We start from the raw sequence: 21,167 nt of genomic DNA on the forward strand, positions 1-21,167 counted from the left end.
TAGTTAAATCTACAATGTTTAAATTAAAAACCATCAATATTAATATATATATATTTTTAAAATTATTTTATAACCTCAATTTCAAAAGCATTATTAATCAAACACATTAAACTACTTTTTGTTCAACCTCAATTTCAATCACAATTTTAACCAAACATACATAAATACCAAATCAACCTCAACCAAAAGTATTTTTTATAAAACAATTTTTTTCAAACCACAACCACAGCAGCTACCACAATACCAAACACACCGGTGTTACAATCAAACTATATATATTTTTTTTAATTTTTGAATTTAAAAAAAATAATTTTTTTTAATTTTAAATAGTTTATTCACCTGCGCTCCATAGCTAACCAATATTTTTTAAAAAAATATATAAAATTATATTAAAAGTATAAAATCAATTTTTTTTTATTAATCTCTAATTTTACTTAAGAAATCATCTACAAAATTGCATAAATTAAGATAGTCAAAAGGACAATAAGTCTTTTACATTTACAATATTTTCTTTTCCTATAACATAATGTATCAATTCAAAAGTTTTTTCTTATGATCATATATTTTAAATTTTTATATATACTAATAGTTATAATGTAGAATAAACTTTCATTGTAACAAACTTTGACAATTAAATCATGCAATAACATCTCAAATTTGAAAAAGCATGAACCCTTTAAAAAAATTATCCAACACTTGGGATGAAAATATAAAATTTATATTTTCATCTAAAATGCATTAAAAAAAAGGAAATTTATTTTTGAAGACTTGAAATAAATCACTTAAAACTCAACATTGTTTTTCTATTCTTTCATTTTTGAATATAACAAATTTATAAAATAAGTTGCACAAATAAAAAGAAGTTTGTAGTTAAGTTTTACTGCATATGAATGAAAAATTCTACTTGAATGAGGTAGTGTTGGTTTTTGCAGTTCAATCATGTTTTTGAAAAATTTTAATTTTTTTGAATCAAGTGCTTGGGTTTGACATGGTTGCGAGACCCAGGCGCGTGAGTCTGGCAGATCTAGGCGCATGAGGTCTTGCAAACCATACCAGACTTGAGGTACGTGGATCTACCAAATCATGTCAGATCCAAGCGTTTTTGGTCTCGTAACCATGTTAGACCCAAGGTGTTTAGATATGACAAACATGTCTGATTTGACAAATAACAAACAAAGAGGACAATTGTGTACTTTGGTGGTAAGGAGAGAGAAAATAAAGAAAAAACACAAACAATCGATCACTGCGGGCAATCCAACAATTATTTATTTACACGTGTTACACTATGTGAAAGAGGACATGATTGCATATCCAGTTAGATGAGGAATGAAGATTTGGCCACCGGGAAGCGTCTTATGCATCTCCTTAATGGTGCAAACACTGCTCACTCGCTGGGGCATGAGGAACACTAGCCCACAACTTTTTAATTAATAAATAACAAATACATTGTAAAAATACTAAAATGTCCCTCATGATCCTCTTAATTACACAAAATATTCATGTAAAAATACCAAAATACCCCCCGAAATAAAGCTTTTTTTTTGTCTTTTCCAAGGTTAAAAACGTTATTTAATTGTATTTAGAAATCAGAAAAACCTGAATACTTTTATAGAAAAAAGCCAAAGAAATATTTGTCAGCTCGTAAAAAAATAAGAAATTGAAAGTGAAACTACTATTACAATCCATATTAAAAACTTTTAATTTGTCCACATAATTTAACTTTTGTTATAATTTAAAAAAATAAAAAAAATATTATTTTAATATATATTTATTTTTTAAAAAATACTTTAAAAAGTTTGCTTTATCTCATTATCCTATGTGTCCTTAGAATAAAGGGAAGAGAGGGTTTTCGGTCGTGGAACGTGTCCAGTTCTCTTACACTTGTACATTGGCATCTCGGTAATGTTGGAGATTTGATGATAACTTGATTGAAAAAGGAGCTAGAAATCCAGGATTTTAGATTTTGAGCTCAAATCAATATGTTGATGGTTCAGCTTGGACAGTGCAATGGGGTACTGGGTCAGTACCCAAAGCTGAGCCCTTTGGTTCGGAGAAGAAAGGAGAGGATTCAAAGGAGCATGTCTTTGCAAGCACAAGCTCTTCCCTCTAGAACCCAGGTCAGGTTTTTTCTAAATTCTTCTTTTTTCCACTTTTAATAAAGAATGGTTCTTTCTCTTTGATGGATTAAAAGGAATATGATAAAGGGTTTATACATTCTAGTAAATGTTTTTTCTGTTTGTAATTGAGTCAGGGCTACATGTATCTAAGTTGGTGTTAAAACCGATATTCTTATTGACTGTTTATAAATGGAGAAAAATCGTTATTTCTTTGCACATTGATTTTACTCTTTGTTTCTACTTGAGAGAATTCTGTGGAGATTTTTGTAATGTGGTAGGGTTCAAATGCTCTATAGTATAAATGATAAATGCAACAATCTTATTATTTCTTGAGGTGTCTGGAGGTTCACATAGTCATCCATTTGCAAGTTTGCAACATAGTAACTGCGCTAGTGATCGCTCATGCTGGGAGTAAAAATGAATAGAACGTGATCAACTCTATGTTTTAGGCTGTTGCTGGTTTGGAATTCAAGTTTAAGTAACTTCTTTTAAAGCAAAATCAAGAATCCATCTCCTTTCGAAGTTGGTAGCTTCTGCCTTTAGTGTGCTTTATTTGGAGTAGTGAATTATATTTTAGAAGAGGAATACGGTGTACTTATTGTTCTGTTATGACTTCAAGTCCAAAGAAATACATATTCCCATTTGACTATTTTGGATTCTCCAATTGCTTCATCCTGTGCTTTCTAATCTGACATGTTCTCTTCCATTTTTTAGAGGATAATGGAGAGTATTGCAGTTGAAGGTGAAGTTGGTGGTGCTGGTGGTGCTTACTCGTATAATGCCTTAAAGAGGTTGGACCATATTTGGTCTAGTATCTGCTCCACTGTAACAGGTACAAATCATGCAACTTAATTTGAATGATGATTCAATGTCTATGAAATCCTTGAATTCTGGCAATCTTTGTATCCATTTGCAGTTTCTCAACAGCCTCAGCAAGTTGTTTCGAGTATTCCAGGAGTGTCAAGCCATTCTGATCTCACTGGCAAAGTGGTTGATAAATTTGACGTGGTAGTTTGTGGAGGTACTTTGGGAATATTCATTGCCACAGCCTTGAGTGCCAAAGGTCTTCAAGTAGGCGTTGTAGAAAGAAACATGCTAAAAGGGGTATAACGTACTGCTACTTTCAATAGAGAGACAACTTAAGGCATAACAAATTGCTTTTGATATGTGAATTGTTTGAAATGGTTAGAGGGAGCAAGAATGGAATATCTCAAAGAAGGAGCTGTTGGAGCTTGTAGATGTTGGAATTCTGGAAGAGAATGACATTGAACAAGCTATAGCTATGAACTTTAATCCTGTGAGTTCTTGAACTTCATAAATCAAATAATTTTTAGTTCAACATTTCAGTTGTGTACCAAAGAATGGATTGGAGATAAACATTTGATGCTAGGATCATGTTTGCCTCATAGTTATTTGTTTTCTATAACTCTACATGCTTTCAGAAAGCATTCTCTTTTTTATTTTATGGAAACAAGCACATATATATAAAGATAATTCTTTTCAGAAGAAGGTTCTGCTATAAGCTATATTCTCTATCAATCTCTAGATAGTATAGCTGTGATGGCCACTTCTCATCGCAGTGGATGTCTGATTACGATGGACAGCAGTTTGGATGCTCATAAATCAGCTTATATTTTTTAAATAGTACAGAGTCTGTATTTTTAGGTACAAAAGAATGACTGCCCAAGCCATCTTTTTTTCTTTTTGTTTTTTTTGTGAGAAGGGTGACTACCTATGCCATCTTTGATATGACTTTTCTCCCAGATTTATAATTATTGCAAACTTCAAATCGCCTCAGAAATTTCTAATTTTAAGCACAATCAAATGTGCACACGTATATACCATGCCTTCATTTGTGCAATTCCAGCATGTTCTGTATCTCTTCCATTTTTTTACTATTGTGTCTAGATTTTCCTCATTTCTATGAGGTTGCATGGATTTTGTCGATCCATATCCAACTGCCTACACTGCCTGATGTCATCTCTTTGGTATATTTATATTGTTTAAAATTTCACTAAATGTGCAGAATAGATGTGGCTTTGAGGATAAGGGCGAAATCTGGGTCAAAGACATTCTTAATCTTGGTGTTTCGTAAGCTATCATTTCATTTTTGGTAATAGTATGTTGTATGCAACTGGTAGCGAGATTTAATTTTAAGATGAACCTAAACCAGGCCTTGGATAAATTCAAAATAAAAACGCTAATCTTGTTTATATAATGTTAATTTATAATGTTGTAACTCTCCTTCCATGGACTGTTGGGTTTAAAATGCGTGTCAGACTATACAAGATATTGATTTCTGGAGAATTCTGAATATCATGTGGCATTAGATATCAAAGAGAATGTAGGTACAAGAAAGGCATGAAAATTTGCAATAAATGCTGCCAAAGTTTCCAATAAAGTCATTCAAATCAATATTGAAAGCTCTCTTTCATGAAATTATTGCGAAGATATCACGGCATCCTCAGTGACATCTGTTCTTATATTGGTAATGACTCTCAAACTAAGCTAGGCCATGATTTAGTTTATTTTTATGTAATTTTCATAGCAAGTGATTAAGGACTTCTGAAATTTTCAAAAGCTTGAATTTTCTTTTTTCCTTTCGATTCTCACTCCTTTATTTGTTTTTGTGGCATGCTGATGAAGCATGATTTAATCTCTTTCAACAAGGAGTTTGGTGGCATCATTTGACAGGAACATCAATCTTGTTTCTTCAATAGTCGACAAATCCTTTGGATTATTAATATTTTATCCTTGCAGACCTGTGAAGCTCATAGAGATTGTGAAGAAACGTTTTATTTCCCTTGGTGGAGTCATCTTTGAAGGCTGCAGTGTCTCCAGCATCTCTATATATGAGGATGCATCAGTGAGTTTATTGAATCTTGCAAAGTAATATAATCACAAGTAATTTTGATTAAATAAAATGTGGTAGGATGGAAAGAAAGATAAGGATTTGTGTTGCTGACTCCAACTGGTTTGAGACTAAAGCTTTTAGTTGAGTTGGGTTAAAATTTAGTTGATGTTTTTTTCTACCATATTTGAGTTATAGCTGAATTCTGGTCTGGTGCTCCAATTGAACTAATGAGAGAACTTCATAATGGGCCCCTCTGGTTACGCAGCAACATGATTGGACACATCCACCACACATTATCGAAAACCATGTTTAGTGGAATGAGCATTTCAAGATGTAAGTGAGAACAACTGAAATTGTAAATTAGAATAAATAAATAAAAGTCTATGAGGAATACAAATGAATCATGATTAAAGAAGGCCAAAGGAAAGAGAACGTTTGAATTATTTAATGAAAACACTGGCACTCACTTGGAAGAAATTTTAAATGAGTTTTATGCTTCATAATAACCATGGAGGTCTAGCTTTCAAAATTCCAAAAGGGTTGTCTTTAAGTTCATGTAAGGCTATGCTTCAAATAATGGTGCATTGCTTGCACAGAAAAATTAAACATTGATTTTGAATAGCATTTTATTCTCTTAGTGAACATCAATGGTTTGAATAACTTCTCTCAATAGGTCTTGCAACTGGCGGAGGGGAACATTCTGTCATCTCGTCTCATTATTGATGCAATGGGGAACTTTTCACCTGTGGTAAAACAGGTTAGACTTTTCCTCTTGTACATATTTATCGTTTCTTTGCAATTATGCACTGGACCACAAGCATCATTGTTGACTACATTTGCAATTATGCAATTTGCATGTTTGAGTCACAGGTAAATGAAATGAGGCTGGCAAGCCCTTAAGCACAATGTGCCTTTGCTATTTCTTAGATATTGAAATATAAGCTCCAAAAATTTCAAAAAATGATTCACACAAGACAAATAACAACTTATATCTAGTACATGTCTGCAATCTTGGCAGAAACTGTTTCTCAACTCTATGTTTTTTAGATAAGGAGAGGAAAGAAGCCAGATGGTGTTTGCCTTGTTGTTGGATCTTGTGCTCGTGGTTTTAAAGATAACTCTGCGAGTGATATCATATATAGTAGTTCATCTGTAAAGAAGGTTGGCGATTCTGAAGCACAGTACTTCTGGGAGGTTTGTAACAATCTAGTGGGATGCTACCATTTATAAAAGACTTTTTTCCTTTAGAGAGTCAAGCTTTGAAGTACTTTTGACAGGCATTTCCAGCTGGATCTGGTCCTTTGGATCGTACTACATATATGTTCACTTATGTCAGTCCTCAACCAGGATCGCCAAAATTAGAAGAATTGTTAGAAGACTTCTGGGACTTGATGCCAGAATATCAGGTTAATTTTCAGATTGCAGTCTGCAGAATTACCTTCACTTTCAACTTTTGTAGTTCTGCATCTTGATGATATTGGATCCTCTTCATCCTAAGAATGCTGTTACTATTCAATCTACAATATGTACCTTGTCATTTACTTTATACTAAATCTGTTTTTTTTCTTTTCCTTTTGTGCTCAATTCATTTGTGGAAATTATTTCCATATCTAGGAGGTTTTCCTAACTCTTAAGTACATATTCTGAACTCACAAATCCAGTTAATACCTGAGTGTTTAATCTCAGGACATTATGTTTTGTAGGATTGTCCCACTTTCCTTACTCATGATAACTATAATCGCCACAGCATTAGAGAGGCCAACCTTATTTGTAATTATTTTCTTTGCATTATTATGACATGCATTTGACTATAACACCCCCCCCCAACCACCACCAAAAATGTAAGAATAACAGCAGTACATGGGTAATGTTGTGGAGAAAAAGACTCGTTTCTTTTTGGAGTATGTTCTTTAGGGATTTCTAATATCTACTGCTCTATGATATGCGATGAGATGTTGAGGACCAAAGCTTGTTTTGTATTGGTTGCAATGTCAGTACTGCTGCCTAAACACTTAGCTGACTGCCTCCAAGTGGTTGGCTTAGGTGGTGGTAAGGAGAAGATTCATTTGGACTCGGGTCTCAGGTTTGAGTACTGCCACTAGCTCCTTGGTGAGGTGCAAGATGAGTGTGTCTGTGAAAGGGTTGTGGTCCACCTATCTATATACCCATTTTTCAAAAAAGAAGAAGAAAGAAACTCTTAATTGACCATATTTCATGCCCAACTTTAATCAGCCTCAATGTTTTACTCTTTTCTTTTGTTTTCTTTATTCATTTTCTTTGATCAATGCGATGAAGGACAGGCTTCCCTATCCGTCTCTAAAGCACCAAACAGAACTTGATTCAGCTGGTTGTCTGTCTGCTTCAGGAAGAGTGAGTTTACAACAAGTAGTTCAAAACCCTTCCTTCTCTTATTCCCAGCTTGGATAGATATAGATAAGCCAGGCATCTCAAGAGGAAGACAGGTTTACCACAACCTGACTCTTTTCTACCCTTAAGGGCTTCTAGCACCGCTAGCTCTTATGGTTTACTGAAGAATGAAGCCTCTACAGCTAGAGAGCAAATAGAAAAGGGGGCTCTTGTAGACTTGAGGGGCCCATATTTCAATTGACATAACCTAATCCAAAACTCTTAAATGACCATATTTCATGCCCAACTTTAACCAGCCTAAAAGGGAAAAAGAAAATTGATCTAGCACATGATGTTAGCCTGTGGTTTAGTAATTACATTTTAAACCAAACAAGTTCGTTTCATGTTGCTGCTTGCAATGGATAGGAAGTTTAATAATGCACGTATTTGGAATTTATTGGTGCATGCCTGTAGTCAGGGGATAGATATTTTCTTTCTTATTTTAAACTGGTGTCTTACTTGGCCTTAGACATTGTCTGTTGAGATCATTAACAAGTTCTATTTACAAGCTTTTCCCTCTCTGTGATGCCCTCAAACTGATTGGTAAGATTATGCACTTTTTATCGCTCATTTTGCAGGGAGTCTCTCTTGACAATCTGGAGATACTGAGAGTTATATATGGCATTTTCCCTACATATCGTGACAGGTAACGATGCAACATATGAACTCCAAGGCTTACTTGCATGCTACTGGAACTGCATTATACATGTAAACACATTTACTGAGAATAATACATTCGAAAAGAAAAGGCTACAAAAAGCTGCTGGCTTTCACAGGACCAAAAGGTAGAAGGAATTGTGGACTTCTTCACCTGGGAAAATGCAAGCCCCTTGCTTTTGAAATTTTTTCCGTATAAAACGCATGTTTGGCATTGTAGTCTATTGCTCAATATATTCAAGTCAAGATATCTTAGATTCTTCTCCAAACCCATGATCCTCCTTTTTTGTGTGAAGCATTCAGATAAAGAAGGATCTGAGATATTTTAACTTGAGTATAGTGAGCCATAATGGGAACACAAGGCATGTTTGGCGTTGTAGTCTATTGATCATAATTTCTTCTATCTTGATTTGAAACCAGTGAATTTTTATAAATACGAAGCTGTGTTTTTTCTAAACTGCTTGTTATTTGCAAACTATATTAACTTGAATAACATGTATTCTCATGTCTTGTCTGCTTCATGCCAAAAGTGATCTTGCTCTTCTTTTCCGTTGAATATTCTTATTAATTTTGGTCCTCAAGTCTAACATCTTTTAAAATCTTAATGGGGGTGGATCAACTTGTCAGTCCATTGCCTGCAGCATTTGATCGTATCTTACAGGTGGAATAAGTCACACAATTATAAAGCTCTTACTAGATTATGGGCACAACACAAATGAGATGCAAGCATCACTAATTCATTCTCTGCAGTTTGGGGATGCTAGTGGCATCCAGTCACCTGTTTCATTTGGTGGTTTTGGAAGCTTGACAAGGCACCTTGGGAGATTGTCAGCAGGTATATTGTTTGATTGAATTACCGTAAAATTCAATTAATTTGTTAATACTTGAGTTCAATTGATTATTTTGGAGGGATAACACAAATTAGATAATTTAGTAGGCATAACAAATCACTTCAGATGAATATACATACTTTACCTTTGTAAGTTCTTGGTCCCTGATTTTATACAAAACAACAAATTACTTTCACGGTGTCTCCATAAGCATGTGCTATGTAAAGATTTTCTAGCTGAAAGCTTACCATTTTTTTTCATGAAATAAAGGAGTATATGAAGCAATCAATGGAGATTTTCTCGATGCATCCAGCCTGTCCCTCCTAAATCCTTACATGGTTGGTGACCCCTGACTTTTATTTATGGCTATATGGTTGAACAGCCTCTCTTACAATTATCTGAGTGACATTTTCTTCATTGCAGCCAAATTTAAGTGCTTCGTGGCTGTTTCAAAGAGCAATGTCAGCCAAGAAAAACTCTAATGTTCCTCCAGAATTTATTAATGAGCTTCTTTATGTCAATTTCCAGAGCATGCAGGTGGGCTTACAGGCTCTGTAAATAAGCCATGACTTCTTTAATTCTTCTTTTTGAGTCTGTCTGTTTTCTTTCATTTACTAATGAATCTGCGTCTCTTCTCAGAAGCTGGGGGATCCAGTTCTAAGACCATTTCTTCAGGTTTATTGTCTTATTTCCCCTTTTCAGTCCTTTTTCCAAGTTGATTTGATTGGTACGGTCCAGTTATTTGTCTTAGGAGATTTAGTTCTAAAGGAACAACAGTTATGAATATAAAATAATAATGCCGATGCACTATATGGTCACAGGATGTTATACAGTTCTGGGCTCTTTCCAAGACATTAGGCCTTGTTATGCTAACTAAACCTCAGATCATCCCATCAATATTCAAGCAGGTATGCATGAACTTCAGAGGTGCTCTTTTTCCTTCGTTGTAATTTTTCTTCAACTTGAGATGCTGGTATAAATTCTTGCAGGTTTTTCCTATTGCTTTTTCCTTTTGAATCTTTTAACTTTGCATTATATTTTTAAAATCATAAATTCATGCATGTTTATCTCATTTTCTTTGCTTTTATCTTTTGGCTTAAAGAATAAAAAACTCGAATGATATTTTGCATAGACTCAGTGGTGTTAGGTTGCAAGCACCTGGAGAAAAACACTCGATTTTGCATTTATTTAAACACCCATTGGTTATTTCCTTTTTATCTTATAGACTTTAATCTTTTATAAACAACTTGGTAATGTAATTGCTGCAGCCTCATTCTATCTCGCAGCACCAAAACATTTGTAATTTGCCACTGGTTTCTGTTAGAAGAATTTAGCATTGTCTCTGCCACCTTCCTGTGCCGTTAATGACCCTTCGCCTTGGCTTGGAAGCAGTTAGAGAAATGAAATGTTAGCTTCTTTACTGTGAAACTATAAACTATTTAATAACGGTATGCACTACATGGATTGACAGGAATTCAGTACAGTAATTGTGATGTTGATACAGTGATCATAAAACCTTGAAAGCATGCACGTACAGCAGTAATCTCACATGATTCAGATCTTACGATGGACACAAGTAATGTTTGGTAATGGAAATTACCATTCATCTTAACCATCTTTTCATCTTCAGGTTGGTATTCCTGTGCTTCTTGACTGGTCCAGTCATTTCTTCATGCTGGGCTACTATACTTTTCTCTCCACCTATGCAGATCCAGTAATAAGGTATTGTATAGTTTTTCCTCTTTTAGGTTTTTTAGTTTCTCTTTAGTTTTTGTCCATGTTAACAGTAATAGAAGCTATTCTTCTGTATGTTCCCTTGTACTGTTGACCTCTTCTTCACAGACCATTCTTAACTGCATTTCCATCCAAGATGAAGTACGAGTGGAAGCGGTATCTTGAGGCTTGGAAATATGGGTCTGGTTTAGATTATAAGCTGTAAAGATGCTGGCATCATCAGTGTAATGGAGACTTGGTGTTTACATGTGGACAGCTACCCGTTCCCCAGAGTGAATCAGAACCGGCATGTTTGATTTAAAGAATTAAATCTCATGCACATCCGTGAGAGTTTCTTCTCACTGAAATCAACAGAAAACTTTGTATCCATCGAACTCATGACAATCACAAGTTTATAGTCTTTTATTCTTCGAACAGGCTAGCACTTGTCCACCATTTTGATTAACTGTAAGTTCTTTTATTGGATGAGCACTCCATTCTTCCATTTTCCTCTGTTTTTATTTTTCATGCTTCGGTTTTCATTTTCTCAACCTTTTTTTTTCTAGGTGTATTTTCAAAATTTCCTCCTTTTTTGCTCTCTGGAGTGGCTAAATACCTGTTTTTGAAAGCAAGAGAAGAGGCCAAGGCTGTGAGAGGCTTCTGCAGAAACCTGTTTGGTCCCTAGATTTCTCACAGCTTTGACAAAACACTGCAGCTGAACAAGATATTGAAATTTTAGATAATACACTTTCCAGATAAATACTCACGGCATTGTTGCAGCAAAATGCACACGAGAACTTGAATGACATTTGATTGATGATACAACATTTTCACCTTGTATCTTTTATTTAAGAAAACCCACCATCATCACTGTTCCACATTATTTGCATGAACGAAAACGTTACACAGAAATCAGTTGGAAGTTTTGGCGCCCAGAATTTTAGCAAGCTCCTTGACCATAGGTTTCTCTTTCACATCTTCCTGCCTATCAAGATGCCATTTCTTCGATGTATCTTCCGCCTGAAAACACAAGGTACAAGATATATGATCACAGCAAAAACCCCAAAAAGAATTGCGAGGGATAGAAGAAAAAACTCAAGCAATCAAAACCAGAACTTGTAAGAATCATATACCCAAGTTTTTAAAGGCACAAATTGCTCTCTGATGACATCAAGTTTTGGCTGAACCAGGTCTTTCCCTTTAGTTCGGATATCATCACCCTGTCAGAATAATTAAAAAGAAAAGGTAAAGGTAAACTGGTGGTGATTCATTTCAAAGATGGTCCTCCAAGATCTAATACCAACACGAATTATCCACAATTAATACCAGTGATTAATGAATTAGTGGCATAAAAAAGGCATGATTTTCTTCTTCGATTACTTACATTACGGAGGTCTAGCTTGGACGCTGCCAAAGAAAATACCAGAGTGGCGCCCCCAAACACAATTGCAGTTGCAACCGCAAATGCCTTCCCAACTACAAACAAAGTAATTAAGCCAACTATTAGCACTAATAAATAGGCTTGAGCTTGCATTTTTCAATTCTGGTTCATGTATTAAAATAAAACCAAATCAAAGAAGAAAGAAAAAGTAACTATAAGTAAGCCCCTCGGCTGCGGCCTTCAATTTATCGGGATTAATAGTGGTATATCTGTCTTTTCGCATTTCATTCGCCGTCGACGCCAGTACCGAGTGCTCCTCGCTCGGCAATTCCCATCTGTTCGGAATCATTCCCCCACCAATGTTTAATCAAAATTGAAAGAAAAAAAAGAAAGAAAGAAGAAGAAATGTTATATTTATCGATAGATGGGTGGTGTACCTTTTGGGACCAAAAGTGACCCGAGGGAGGGAAACATAAGCTCGGAGAGGATTGAGAACATCAGGGGACACGGTTGAACTACTATTTGAATGATCAGATGGTAGGGCCCACTTGGATGATGTGGACAGAGAAGACGGTTCGTACGGCTTGCCGAAGATCTTGGAAGGAAAGGAATGTCTTAAGACCTCGGGAAGCACATCGGCTTGGGATTCGTGCTCTATTGCGGAGGAGGAGGAGGGTGGTGGGAGGTTCTTGACGGTGGTGGCGGATTTCTCTGCGAGGCGGTTAACGGCATGTTTGGATTCCTGGAAAAAGAAGGCTCCTTCTTTTCCTGCTAATCTTCCCGCTAGAAAACTCATAGCTGCTTTCTATCCTTCGTTGTGTATTGGACGAGGCTGACCTGACGAACAGACGGACAGATTTGGTGAATTTGGATTTGGTGTTTCCAGGTGCTGTTTCAACATTAGATACGATAATGTTGAATGTGGACCTGTGAAATAAATTAAAAAATCCATACGAAATCCTCACTTTAGAAAATAAGACTATATGACAAGAAATTAGCCCCCTTTTTTCTTAAACATCTTATTGAATTTATTCAATTGACTCTTTAGTCCTCGTGTTCTTCGAAATTAAACCTGCTCTCAGCTTCATTTTATCACATTTAGAAAACGGCAAGAACTGCACCAAAAAAAAGAAAGAGAGAAAGAAATGGAACAGAAAACAAAAAAAGGAAATACAGAAAGAAAAGTCAGCTAATTTGGTTTGCTGGTTGCTTCCTTCTGTACCCTTTCCCAGCTTCTCTTACATGTTGGATCTTCATTTGGTTCGGTTGGAATGAAATATGAGACTAAATTGATGTGCTCTTAAAGAATCAAACACTAAATTGAAAGGAGATTGATTAGGCTTAGGTGGAATGAATTGAAGATTCAATTGAAGAATTAGTATTGGTTTGGGGACTAAAATAAAAAAGAAGCAAAAGAGTTGGTGTTTGGTATACACGTGCCAACATGTGAGTGGGGTTACCACGATTTAGTGATGTGTTGTGGTCTCCGATCTCCTAAAGTGGCTGTAATTTACACCTTTAGCTTTATCTCGTCGAGTCAATTATTTTAAGGTGGCGTGTGGTGTAGAAAGAGTTTTGATGTGACTCGACGATCGTTTTTTTTTTCTCTCTCTCTTATCTGAAAGAAAATGGCATTTGTTTATTTTCATTTTCAATTCTAGTCTCCTTAGTTTTAATTTGTTGAAAAATAAAAAAAGTTCAAATTATTTTGTGCAAAATCAAATCAAGTATTAACTGAAAATCAAAACTTTATATGCTATACAAAGCTTAAATTTCAAACAATTAATCGCTAAAGACCTTATTGGAAAACAAAAGAATATGGTTCTACGAAAAAGAACTCTTAAGATACTAAGTCCACAGTGAATTCCAAGGCGAATCGGTTTATTTCTTGTACTAAAATTAAAGCAAAAGGAAAAAAAAAAGTCAACACATTTGGTGGCTATCTTTCGTGGTAACTACGCATGTATTTTGGTGTACAAGTTCAATATTTCTAACTTACATGACTAATGTGAGGCTGACCGAAAGAAAAATAGAGAAATTGTATAATTCCGACATTAAAGAAATCAAAAGGAAGTAAACGGATTGTCACATTCAATTGACGAATTACAAATAGAGAGTTTTTTTCAATTTGTCATATGTATTTTAGGAGAATTTCAAGACTTTTTCAAGAAATTTTCTTCTCCTCATAATATCTTTTATAAAATTTACTCCTACTATTTTTACTCATAAAATGTTAATTATCGAATCTTTATCATTTGAATCTTCAAATAAAAAGAACATAATTTTAAATATAAGTTTAATAAAGAGTATATCATAAATAACTTTTCTAAGGTTGTGTAAAGGATAACAAAAAGAAATATTAAAAAAAATACCCCTAATATCTTATAATTTAATCAAAATTGCTCTTGTCAACCAAATTTTTTAAAAATTACAGCTTGTAACTTAAATGTTGACACACACGTAATAATTTACATCTTATACCTCGTGCAGCTTAAGAAAATCAACAAAAATTATCTAATTATTTACAAGTTTGTCATTATTTTTTATTTAATGATTAAAAAGCTCTTATTGCATTAAAATAATAAAAATACCACAAAGACCTATACTTCCTTCATCTTCACCCCAAATTTGAATTCACGTCATCCATTCAGATCCACACATCAACACTTCACAATATTAAAATTTTTTAAAAAATATCACCATCCTTGTATATTTCTTTTTCTCACACACATATCTCATACACGGTTAAAGCTCGTAACTTTCTTCATCATCTTTTTATGCATATTCACACATTTTCTAAAAAATAAGAATTTTGTGAAAACTATTTTGCCCTTGAAATCTAGGACTAGGAGGAGAAATCTGAACAATCTCAGAACATGAAAACATATCTTGGTAAGGTATAATTTCTATAAACTTCTGGCTAAATTTTTCTTAAAATATTAGATTTTTTTAACTCATAGATAAAATGGGTTAAATTAGAATCAAGAAAATTAAAATTTAATGGCAAGAGAAATTAAAAAAAATACTGAGATGCTGAATATAAAGGGAGAGAATCAATCAAAAATTTAGGGGCATATTAAGATTTTATATTAATAAAGGGCTAAAATGTATGTAAAAGCCATATAAAAACAATCTTTCTCTCTCTATCTCTCTTCATCGTTGGTATAGTTGGAACAAAAAGAAAGGAAGGAGGAATTGGCTTTTTCTTAAAAAATCCTTAAGAGAAAACACTAAAAAATTTAAGGAATTAAGGAGAAATTAAGAGAATCACTCACCACCACACCTTAAACACACAAATAAGAGAGAAAAGTGATGGAATTCAAGGGGATTGAAGACCCCTATCACGACAACAAGGGTATTTAAAAGGAAGTTCCAAAAATTTTCAATTGGTTGAGATTCAAAGATTAGATTAATGTTCATTAAGAAGTTCTAAACTTAATATAGCAACTTCATATGAAACGAATAAAAATCGAGATAAAAATCATGATTTTATGTTAGGGTTTATGGTAGAATTTTAGGGAAAATATAAATTGACTATAAATTGATCATATCATGTTAGATTATGTTGTATTGGGTGTTAAATTAAGAAGAAATAATGAAGAAAATCATGTGGCTTTTAAGACTCAATGGCCGACCAATGAAGGATTAATTGCATGAATAGAATTGTGTTTAATTAAGCAAAATTATGATAAATTAGTGTATAATTGTGTGAGGAAATGATTTTTAAAAGAAATAAGTTATATTATAAAGTGTGTTTAAAATGCTATAATGCTGAGAAATTTAAAATTGAGAAAAATCGATAACTTTAAAGGTGAAAAATCATTGTGTGTGTTGACTTCTCATAAAAGGAAGTGTTGATTAAAAATTTTATGAATTAATTATGATAAGAAATTAGGTGGTAGTGTTGGCCAAAGAAGAAATATTCGAATGAAATATGATAATAATTTGCGGTATATAAAACATAGTATAGTTGTAAATTATATTAATACATATGTTTTTCCATGATGTTGTTTTGAAGATTTTAAATAAAACAAAATGGGATTGGTGAACCTTAGAAGGTTGAAATTGAAAATATTGTAACATATATATAAAATACTTGTATGAATAATGTGAAAATGAATGGAACATTTTGTTGATTTAGTAATTTATAGGCAAAAAAAAACTGATATCTTTATCACTCGTTTTCCGAAGAAGTTTGGGGTATGAAAACGATGAATTTAAAATTAGTTTATTCATGGAAGTTATAGATAAAAATGTTAATTTTTTAAAAAAATTGATCGTGCATGATTCAGAGTTATAAGTCTCCAATTATAGACAAAAATATGAGTGTCGAAAGGTTTAAATATCTGCTAGAGAATTTCAACTAGTAATGATATTGAGTAAATTTAGGCATATTAAAGTTGAATAAAATCTTCCTTTTTTCAGTTTAAATGTAGTATGACTGTTAGATAAGATAAATTACGAATGAAACTATTTTTTGTAATTATAATTATGAAATAAATGAGAGAAGATATCCTTGACTGAATAGTCTAAATTGACTGGTATTAGTTAATTTTATTTTCATAAAAAAAATTATTTTGTTGTGCAACTTATTCAAATAATTAAAAAAAAAAAAGAAATTTGAACATACATATCAATATGTATATGTGTGTGTGTGGAATGAGCATGCAATGAATGAGCGAGCCAGCATTTCCCGGTCATTGGGCGTGCGTTTAATGGTGCGTGAGTGAATATTTCTCATGTTGACTTGATAATAAAGCTACATAGATTTTTCAATGGCGTAATAATTTGTTAAACTAAAGTTCAAATATATTACATGCGCAAACACACAAGGGTATGTGCACTTGCAAAATGGACCACAGCCCACACACACTACCAGCTCATTTGTATTTTCCATCTGCAATTATTATTATTTTTTTTATTCGAGAAAACCATCTCTAGAAAATATATTTTTATGAATCCAGGTAAGTGAGTAAAATCTCGGTTATCCCAAGTTTTTATAAGAGATGCACGTCTTGACTCGAACTCGAGACCTGCTATACAGATCTCAACCCCTTTAGCATCACGCTATGTACTTGAGGACTTTTCATCTACATAATCACCCACACGAATGAGAAATAATTGGACGATAAATCTGAATTGTAAGTAAATTTGCTCCACACACACGTTAGTACGTTACCATTTATAGCTCAATTCCAGAAGAAGTCATTATAAGAAGATTCACATGTGCGTACCGTTTTAGATTTACATTATTTGTATGCACTCGTGGATCCTCGACAGGGATGGCAGAGGTCCTCTATATTTTTTAAATTTTATTATTTATAGTATATAAATTATTTTTTGATTTTTTCATATAAAATATTAAAATTTAAATATGTTTTATTTTTCAATATTAATTTAAATTAAAACAGATCAACCCACATGAAATTGACTCTGTCTGGATTTGATAACTATGTCCCCAAGAACTTTAGTCATGATCTGTCACTGTGTGCAGAGATTTCACCTTGTATGGTACACAGTTGACCCGATTAATACCATTAAAGATAAAGTATAGTCGAGAACTAGGGTACAGGAACGAGAAGTACTAGAGGGCGGAAACAAATATTCCGTTTAATGAAAAACTCGGAGGAGTATAGTTTAATTATATAAATTTTAAATTTATTTTTTAAAAATTATAAATTTTAAAATTAGTAGAGGTTTATATATTTATTAATTTTAAGGTTTCAAAAAATTAATTAAAATACATATAAATTAACCCGAATATTTACTGTTAAAAAAAATATATTCCGGGGCACTGTTTCTTAATTCCACGGTGGTGGTTGTATGAAATAATAGGTATTTACACCCATCATTAAAATTGGGGTCTACGGGTCAGGAGTTGAGTGGGCTAGCTAGCCAACCCATTCCATCGTGCTCATTGTCTCTCAGAGTTCCTGTCCGGAAATTGAACTGAACCGGGTCTTTCGAAATTAACAAGATAAAGCTGCAAGTTGCAACCACTGCATATATATAAATCTTGATTTGTGTGCTGTTTGATCGATGGTGATGATCTTTCTATTTATCGCACTGATCAACAATGATTCAGCGCCGAGAAAATTAATATTTAATATCATCGAGTCGCAATCGGAGCAGTTAATAGCTATGAAAATCAAGGAAAATGATAGCTAAGGAAACCAACCTTCTCCCGTGTTGCTGTTATCTGCCAATCTGTATTTTTTTTCTTGCTGTTTCTTGACTTAATTACCACACTGAGAACCCAACAAATTAGAACCACGCACCAAAGTCGCAAACCACACAAAGATCTAGCCTTCGCTAGCTTGGATCATGCATACGTTCCAATACAGAACTAACATTTCAAGCCCTGAATCACTACTAGAATTTATAGCTAGTGCAGATACGATAAGATATTGAATGCTGCAACAGTTAATCTTACTGCCACTGAAATATAAAGGTAAGCATGTAAATGGATATTATTAACTCGTATATACATGAGGAACATTATTCAAACAAACATTAATATATTAATTAAGCTACGATCTGCACAAATATCTCTACAAAGTGTATACTTCAATCATGTGATATAAGTAAATAACAAAGTGCTCCTAATCTATGCTATAGCTTAGCATACAATTAACTACCCAAGTTGCTGCTGTTAAATCCAATATAATTAAAACATATAGTAGAGGCGAAGAGAACAAGGGTCGTACTAGCTCGGCCAGAGAACTTTGCAAAAATTATCGCTTGTTATGCAATGGATTCGAGCCTGTAGGAACCTTTCGCTTCTGTGACTCGAATTCTTTAGCTCTTTCTGCAAACGGTGAAGCTCTGAACGGGGAGCGAAAAACCTGCTGGCTTGTGGAAGGTGCAGAGAGGCTCCTGCGAACTGCGTGACTACTCCTAGGAGTACTGCTAAAGAAAATGAGAAGAGCAAGCAGGAGGAAGAGGTGAAAGAGTTTCATTTTTGGTGATTATTCAAGTTTTTTTGAAAGAGAGGTGTGGATGTACAAATCAAGGCAATATTGTGGGAGCCTAGTAGCTAGCTAGCTTCATGTTATTTATACAAGGGCATGGATATTGGATGGTCCACTTCTGAAGCTGGTAAAATATGTCATGTAAACACCCAAAGTTTCTTGGCCATTAAAATATTTGTTTATGAGGTGCCGATTTCCTACCATCTCATCATTGATCTAAGGGGAAAGAAAATTTGTGTAAGTGGTGTCTTTTTCTAGCTATAGCTAGCCAGGGTCAAACAGTAATATAACATCACTAGCAGAGAAAAATATGAACATGGAAATCGTCAAACGTGAACTTGAAGGTGAAGGCAATCAGGTGTTTTGCTTGCTGTGACTTGGGATTTCTGTTCAAGCACCAAAATGCCTGTTGCTTTCAAATTGTAATAAACAAAATGTTCCAGCTTGAAGACGGGCTATGGTCAAAAAGTACGCAAGAGGTAGCTAGTATGGACACGTATTGAGAAGGTCGGCTGCATACGTATCAAGACTGGGATTCCGGGCCAGGTTCAACGGAAAAGAACACACGGGATCCGAGGATTAGCTGTCCAAATGCAATTTCCGACAACAGTTACCTCCAATAGAAACAATGGCTTCTGGAAGACAATTCTACAGCGGACTGGCCAATTAGAACCAACTGGGGCATAGCAATACATTCATCAGTGTGCGTGATCTAAAGTGGGTCTTTATTGCAAAGTTAAAAGGAATATTCATGCCCTAAATGATGTAATGTTGAATGCAAGAAAACCCTAGTGAAATATAGGAAAGGGAAGAGGATTTAACTGTCTAGGAAGTATGCTTCTTCTTCTTCTTTTTTCAGTGCACGGGTAGCGAAAAAGCTTCTTTTCTTTGTTTCTCTTTGTTTTTCTAAGTGCTTTTGACTCCATATATATACTTGCATCTAAACAAAGCCCTCGAAACGCAATTTCATTGAAGAACCTGCAGGTCAACATTTTTCGACACAAACGTGATTTTAATTGCCAGCAGACAATGGGGAAATCAGAATTTTGGAATACGGAGATCCAACAATCCTTTTGACGGAAAGCTAAAAGTCAACTCTCTGCTAACAAAGTGGGCAAATCCGATCTTGCCTAGATATCACAAGTTTTTACCATAACCTATGAGAGAGGTGGAAAAGCCTACAATGTTCATCTGACAATAATAATAATAATAATAGTATGGAATTCAGGGGATCCATTCTTCTTTGTACGGCATGCGTTATTTTGCCAACCGTCATAATTCTCGTCCAACCATAAAATTCTATTGATGATGGCACTGATTTTCAACAATCCACCCGCAAAGTTTCACTTTCTTTCGAGTTTCAAAGATGTGTTAATTAGCTGAACATATAATATCCTCACCGACTCTACCAATAGCCAATACGAACTTTTATGACAATTTAAAATTGAATAAATAATGTAAACTGATTATGTACATGATATATACTATAAAATATTGATAAAAGAGTTATAAAGTTTGTACTAAAAAGAACATGTCAAATTTAATTATAAATCAAGCTTAATAAAACCCAGAATAAAAAAATAAATGAATAATTACTTAAAATTATCTTAAATTTTTTCTATTTAAAACATATGTAATATTAAAGAATAATATAAATTATATTTTAAAATCTCACATAACAGTTTAAATTATTAAGTGAAAATAGTTTTTTAACATGCAAGATACATCATCAAAACACAACAACAACATAACAAAAATATATCAGCAATTGCTCTGCAATTCAATCATCTTCAAAACTTATTTATTGAGTAGGAACATATGTATTATAGTCGGATAATTGTGGGTTTGTAAAAGTAAGCTTATAATTTTGGATTTGAAGTTTCCATTGTAATTGTATTCATTAAAAAAATACAAAAAAATACGTACTATCTCATATAAAAAACAATTTCATGATTAACTTGAATTCCTTTTAGTTGAGATATGCTCAAAAAAAACCCAAAACAATACCTATAAAAATTATTATGTATTCCACACTTCATTAATGTATCTTATAAGAATTTTACCGGGATTGAAACTAAGACATTTTCATTTTACAAATGAAATATGAATGTGTCAAATAACAAAAAAAAACAGTGATGAGTCTACCGTGCAAGCCAATTCTTTGAGAGGACTGTCTGTAAATGGCATGTACGTAGTTTCCTTGACGATGGATCTTGCTCCCCTCTCCCACCTTTCCCT

At 33.8% G+C, this 21,167-nt stretch overlaps 2 protein-coding genes across 9 annotated transcripts; one reads left to right on the forward strand and one right to left on the reverse strand.

Moving 5' to 3' along the window:
* Positions 1-1,818: 1,818 nt before the first annotated feature.
* On the forward strand, positions 1,819-11,082 carry LOC133682322 (uncharacterized). 8 transcript variants are annotated; one of them, XR_009836663.1, is made up of 18 exons: positions 1,819-2,117; positions 2,832-2,949; positions 3,034-3,221; positions 3,307-3,414; positions 4,144-4,208; positions 4,878-4,983; positions 5,645-5,728; positions 6,019-6,165; positions 6,249-6,377; positions 7,956-8,023; positions 8,662-8,695; positions 8,785-8,869; positions 9,135-9,202; positions 9,288-9,401; positions 9,504-9,591; positions 9,686-9,772; positions 10,495-10,586; positions 10,735-10,768. XR_009836663.1 is itself a non-coding variant. In XM_062105615.1 (18 exons), the coding sequence occupies exons 1-18, from the start codon at positions 1,980-1,982 to the stop codon at positions 10,736-10,738; spliced, it is 1,671 nt and encodes a 556-aa protein (XP_061961599.1). In that variant the 5' UTR covers positions 1,820-1,979; the 3' UTR covers positions 10,739-10,956. The 8 variants fall into 8 exon arrangements, 5 of the variants coding, with proteins under 5 accessions (XP_061961601.1, XP_061961602.1, XP_061961599.1 ...); XR_009836662.1 differs by having other exon boundaries at positions 10,707-10,754; XR_009836661.1 differs by lacking the exon at positions 10,735-10,768 and adding an exon at positions 10,133-10,271 and having other exon boundaries at positions 1,820-2,117; positions 9,504-9,539.
* Positions 11,083-11,310: 228 nt separating this feature from the next.
* On the reverse strand, positions 11,311-12,933 carry LOC133682324 (uncharacterized). The gene is made up of 5 exons (XM_062105619.1): positions 12,396-12,933; positions 12,172-12,293; positions 11,962-12,053; positions 11,711-11,797; positions 11,311-11,597 (listed from the first exon to the last, which is right to left on the reverse strand). The coding sequence occupies exons 1-5, from the start codon at positions 12,752-12,754 to the stop codon at positions 11,490-11,492; spliced, it is 768 nt and encodes a 255-aa protein (XP_061961603.1). The 5' UTR covers positions 12,755-12,933; the 3' UTR covers positions 11,311-11,489.
* Between the last annotated feature and the right edge of the window lie 8,234 nt (positions 12,934-21,167).

This window comes from Populus nigra, chromosome 2, assembly GCF_951802175.1.
Source record: "Populus nigra chromosome 2, ddPopNigr1.1, whole genome shotgun sequence".
NCBI classification, from domain to species: domain Eukaryota; kingdom Viridiplantae; phylum Streptophyta; class Magnoliopsida; order Malpighiales; family Salicaceae; genus Populus; species Populus nigra.

Coding starts and splice junctions, on each gene's coding strand:
- LOC133682322 (XM_062105614.1), top strand. CDS start 1,980: ATGTTGATGGTTCAGCTTGGACAGTGCAATGGGGTACTGGGTCAGTAC. Junction 2,950..3,033: donor TATCTGCTCCACTGTAACAG/GTACAAATCATG, acceptor ATCCATTTGCAG/TTTCTCAACAGCCTCAGCAA. Junction 4,209..4,877: donor ATTCTTAATCTTGGTGTTTC/GTAAGCTATCAT, acceptor TTATCCTTGCAG/ACCTGTGAAGCTCATAGAGA.
- LOC133682324 (XM_062105619.1), bottom strand. CDS start 12,754: ATGAGTTTTCTAGCGGGAAGATTAGCAGGAAAAGAAGGAGCCTTCTTT. Junction 12,054..12,171: donor AGCCGAGGGGCTTACTTATA/GTTACTTTTTCT, acceptor CTTTGTTTGTAG/TTGGGAAGGCATTTGCGGTT. Junction 11,598..11,710: donor TTGTGCCTTTAAAAACTTGG/GTATATGATTCT, acceptor TTGTGTTTTCAG/GCGGAAGATACATCGAAGAA.